Source organism: Lontra canadensis, unplaced genomic scaffold (assembly GCF_010015895.1).
Source record: "Lontra canadensis isolate GAN:19392208 unplaced genomic scaffold, GSC_riverotter_1.0 scaffold25, whole genome shotgun sequence".
NCBI classification, from domain to species: Eukaryota; Metazoa; Chordata; class Mammalia; order Carnivora; family Mustelidae; genus Lontra; species Lontra canadensis.
In genome coordinates this window covers 19,125,507-19,130,213 of record NW_022631019.1, presented here as the reverse complement: position 1 = coordinate 19,130,213, position 4,707 = coordinate 19,125,507, and the positions used below count along the sequence as shown (strand labels likewise).

General features: G+C 50.8%; 1 protein-coding gene across 1 annotated transcript; it reads right to left on the bottom strand.

Annotated features, from left to right (window-relative positions):
- Positions 1-369: 369 nt before the first annotated feature.
- On the bottom strand, positions 370-4,494 carry HMGN2 (high mobility group nucleosomal binding domain 2). Its single transcript, XM_032863841.1, has 6 exons — positions 4,290-4,494; positions 3,248-3,292; positions 3,046-3,075; positions 2,642-2,692; positions 1,747-1,842; positions 370-1,239 (listed from the first exon to the last, which is right to left on the bottom strand). Exons 1-6 carry the CDS (start codon positions 4,302-4,304, stop codon positions 1,204-1,206), a joined length of 273 nt encoding a protein of 90 aa, XP_032719732.1. The 5' UTR covers positions 4,305-4,494; the 3' UTR covers positions 370-1,203.
- Between the last annotated feature and the right edge of the window lie 213 nt (positions 4,495-4,707).

Sequence of the window (4,707 nt, the reverse complement as noted above, 5' to 3'; positions counted from 1 at the left end):
AAGGACTATAGTTGGACCTACCAATTTTCTAGTTTTAGGGAGATTTTAAATGTGAATGAAGTGGAAAGGCTCTTCTGCTATCTACTACCAGGCCAAAACCTCAGACCTACCCAAACTCTGCCTTGAGAAATACACTTCAGGTAACGCTGCACAACCAAGTACAGAAATCGCTCCTCTGCTCCCGGCCTCCACCAGCAGTCTGCTCCAGGGATCTTTCCTAGCTGCACTGAGCACTGTGTTCTACAGACGGACTCGAGACCAGAACGGCTGGACCGGAAAACCTCTACACCTCACACCAGAATGCGTCCTGTCCCAAGAGACCTGGAGAAACCAGGCTCCCCCACTCCTGGGAAAAGATTAGAGGCAGCATTCCAAGCCAAACTGTATCCAGCTTTATTAAAGATACTTTTCATAAACAATCATGGTATTTCAGGCAGGACATGGGCAGACAATCGTTAACAGTATACAACAACTTTCAAACTCCCTTCTTCAATGGACTACCAAAATCAGAAAGCCACTATAAAACCCAATGCAGTCTTCATGTGATGCTCAGAGCAGGGAAGTTTAGAGTGAGGGCGGACAGTTCACATTTAGCATGTTGTTTAACAACTTTTCACAAGCCGACCCTGACTTTCAGGAAATGAAATGAAAATGGCAGGATTATCCATCTGAAGATCCACGAGCTAAAAAAGGAACTCTTTTGAGGGACGCCATCTCAGTGGTGACACTCTGTCAAGTCCAGATTGCCTGACATACTGGGAACCATGTCTTGGGGGTCAAGTTCCAACAGGTAGGTCTCTGGGTTTAAGGGAGTCAAGTCTATGTTGAAGGCAGAGGGGGAGAAGAGGACATAAAAACTGAATTTTAGTTTTTTTCCAACGCCACCAAGGGATTTGCACCCAGGCGGCTCATGTGTGTCAACGTCAAGGAACCCCTCCTCCTGGGAGCCAAGAGGAAGTTTCTCAAAACTAGGAGGGAAAGGTGTTTTTCCCCTTGTGTCAATCTAGCTTCAGAGATATTCTATTAGTGACATATGCCCTTCCCCCAAAACAACAATGAAGTGTTCTGTGTGCTAACAACATAGCTTAAAAAAAAAAAAAAAAAAGTAAAACAAAATTCTGCATTTTTATAAAACTTGATAAAAAATAGTATTTCAAACTGTACAGTCACCAGAAGTACACAGTTATCAAAAATGCACACCCTTCACTTGGCATCTCCAGCACCTTCAGCTTTCTGTGCCTAGAAGAAGAAGAAGACCAATACAATGTCACCACCTACAGATTTGACATGATTTTCATTCACATCCCATCCCTAGCACTACAATTGCGCCCACACCCAAGTTCAGATTTTAGATCCTTCCAGACTCAGTCCTTGTTTTGAGGAGAGCTTGGTAACCTTCCCTCTGGACCTCACTGGACAACTGGGGAAGGGGTCACATTTGCATCAGAAGAGGAGTTTATCCTCAGCTTGAAAACATTATAGTGTAGCATGAGCTCAGAACACGGAGCTCACACTACAGTGCCCATTATTGGACAGCACAGACTTTAGGAATCCAGAATGTAAGCTAATGGAAAAACCATAAGCAAACTCTGGGCTGAAAAGCACATTTGGGGCGATACAGGAGCAGGAGAAAGATAATAGAAGCTTCTGGGATTGGTAACGGAGCAGGAGAAAGATAATAGAAGCTTCTGGGATTGGTAACGGACTCAGAGCCGGCTCCACCAAAAGTCGGGACAGCAGTTGTACCTGGTCTGTTTTGGCATCTCCGTTTTCTGCAGGGTTATTCCCGTCCTTGCTGGCATCAGCTTTCCCCTTTTTCCCTTTGGGTACCTTCTCTCCCTTCTAAAAAGTAGAAGGGAGAAAAACAAACAAAAAAAAGAGCAGTTTCCTCAAATTTCGCCTGAGCAGGGTATGGTCTGCAAAGTTCTGTACGACACAGGTTTATCAAAGATAACACACCCACAGACTATAAACCCTCAACCCTCCCCCACTGATAAAAATGGATCAAAACAAGACCAAATTATCATTTGCTGTGGTCTTCAGTATACAAGTTTTTATTTGAGTGTAAAAAATAGAAGAAACAGTGCCTTGAATACTTGGGTTTAATATGTACAATCTCTTGTAAACTGTGGACTCCCCTGCCCAGAACGCTGTTGCCCAATTATTTATTATCTTCATAGAGTTCTTGATTAGAAAACCAGTACTACAAAATGTCAAGGATAAATAAGGGAAGCTATCAAAACAAGTTAGAGGGGCGCCTGGGTGGCTCAGTGGGTTGAAGCCTCTGCCTTCAGCTCGGGTCATGATCCCAGGATCCTGGGATCGAGCCCCGCATCGGGCTCTCTGCTCAGCAGGGAGCCTGCTTGTGATGTCAAATAAATAAGTAAAATCTTAAAAAAAAAAAAAAAAAAAAAAGTTAGAATGTCCATTAACGGGGTCATCAGCCTGCTGAATTAGGACACTGAAGGATAGGCCTCATCCTGCGAAAATGACCACTTCCAACATAATTTTTAAGGCCCAGTTCAAATAACTTTCTCATATCAAGTCTGTGTCAATGGATGAAAACTGTTAGCAGAACTGCCAGCAATGTGGGAAGCCGCAGCAACTCCGAGGAGCATCCTAGTCTTTCAGTTCCACTCACCTTTGCTGGGGCCTTTTTAGGCTTGGGCTCTGGCTTTGGAGGAGCAGGTTTCTTTTATTTCAGGAAAAGAAAAATAGAATATTAGTATGATGGGCCAAAGAAACAATCTACCACCAAACCACAGTACCACCGGTACAGAAGTTTCTCTTATTTCCTAAAGCCTCTGGGGTTGACTTTCCGTTAGGAGTTTTCCATCTCCAGGAACCCATTTAAGTAACATGCCAAGGTGTCCCACTTTGGCTATATGCGACCTGAATTTCAGAACCACAAGTATCAATCAGGTGAGAGCCCACAAGGAGTAGATCATTCAAAAGCTGCCACTAAACGTAACCCATGGGAAACAAAGGGAATTTTTAATACTCTTTAGTTTCAGGGATAAACATAGTTTAATAGCAGACACTTACCGCAGATAACCTTGCAGATCTTCTCTGTGGCTATTAAAAGAAAAAAAAATTAGAAATAGGACAGTTAAGAAAAACCAAAAGGTAAAAAATTTTGTTATCAATCTGGTCTAGACTACAGGAAGTGCAGAGAGCATAGGGAAATTCCGGACTAGAGGTGTGATTAATTACCAGCAAAGGAGTCCCAAAGCTGTTTAAGACTCACCTCGTCCTTCACCTTGGCTTTATCTCCTTTAGCATCCCCCTCAGCCTGTAAAAGACAAAGCCTAAGAAAGTTGTAGCTTCGAAGGCAATACTTACGGACTAAGCATAACAGTCCTAAGGAAAAAAACTGAAGGGGGAAGTCTTGCACACAACTTTTCCAAGACATACAAATCTTCAGGTTTTAGCATCCCCAGCTCCTATGAAAATGCCCTGAATGCTCAGCAATCTGACTGCTCCTCTGTGCAAGCATCACGCCCGAGATGGCGCAAAGCGCGCAGGAAAAGCGGGTGTCCGAGCCCCAGGCGGCCTGGAGCCACCGCCGAGCCGCCCCGGGCAGCGCGCGCTCAACTGGAGCTCAGAGCTTGGAGGAGCGCAGCCCGCGCTGCGGCGCCAAGCAGAAGCAACAGCTGCAGATGGTGCAAACAAACCCCTCCGGAGGCGGGGCCCGAGCGCCGTTACCATGGCAGCCGTCGAGGGCGGGAGACTGGAGGCGCGCGCAGCCGGGGGAACTCGTGGGCGGCAGCGGCGCGCACCGGCGCGAGTCTCGTGCGCCGGGGCCGTGGGCGGAGGCGGGGCCACACAGCGAAGCCCCGCCCCAAGGGACACGGGCCCCGCCCCCTCACGGCGGCGGTTTTTTGGCGGCAGCGCGCTCCCCCGCCCGCCAAGCTCGAGCACCGCCTTCCCGCCCTTTCGGGTTTGAATTGCCCGCCCGCGGGGAGGGGAAGGGGCATGGCGATGGGGGAGGGGGCGCGGGGCGGGCACGGCGAACCCGAGGGGAGCGGGATAAACAGCCGCCAACATGGCTCCTCCCGCCGCGGCCGCCGCTCCTCCAATATGGCCTCTGGCGCCCGCGGGCAGTCGAGCCGCGCAGGGTTAGCCCGGGGCAGCCTGACACCGTCTCGAGCTCCTGTGCAAGGCGTCCGACCCTGCTCCAGCCCGGCGCCGATTCTCGCGCCCCGAAGCCGGGGAAGCGGCGGCGGCGGCAGCAGCGGTAGCGGTGGCGGCAGTGGCGGCCCAGCGCCTGGGGCCCTCGCGCCACGTACCTTTCTCTTGGGCATGGTGGCGACGGCGGCGGGACGTAAGCGCTGGACGCGGGGATGCAGCGGCGCGCGGGCTTTGGCCGGTCCGGGGGTCGTTCTCGCCTCTTCTTCTTCACACTGCTCGGGCTCCGGGGGGTTTATAAAGTTTTTATAGCGCTGGGAGCCCCGGACCGGTTAGAACCGGATTTCACCTCCCGCCGCCGCTCATTGGCCCAGCTGGGGTCACGTGGGCGGGGTTTAAACTCACCTCCTCTGGAGGGAGTGAGGAGGGGGGTACGGCGGGGAGGGCGCGCGAGACGGCGGCGCGCCTAGGGGGGTGGGGGCGCAGTGGGGGAGGCGCGCGTCGAAGGCAGTAAACGAGGAGGGGGTGTGCGATTCGCCGAGTTCTGCGTTACAGCTCCCGCCAAGCGCTGGCTTTTGC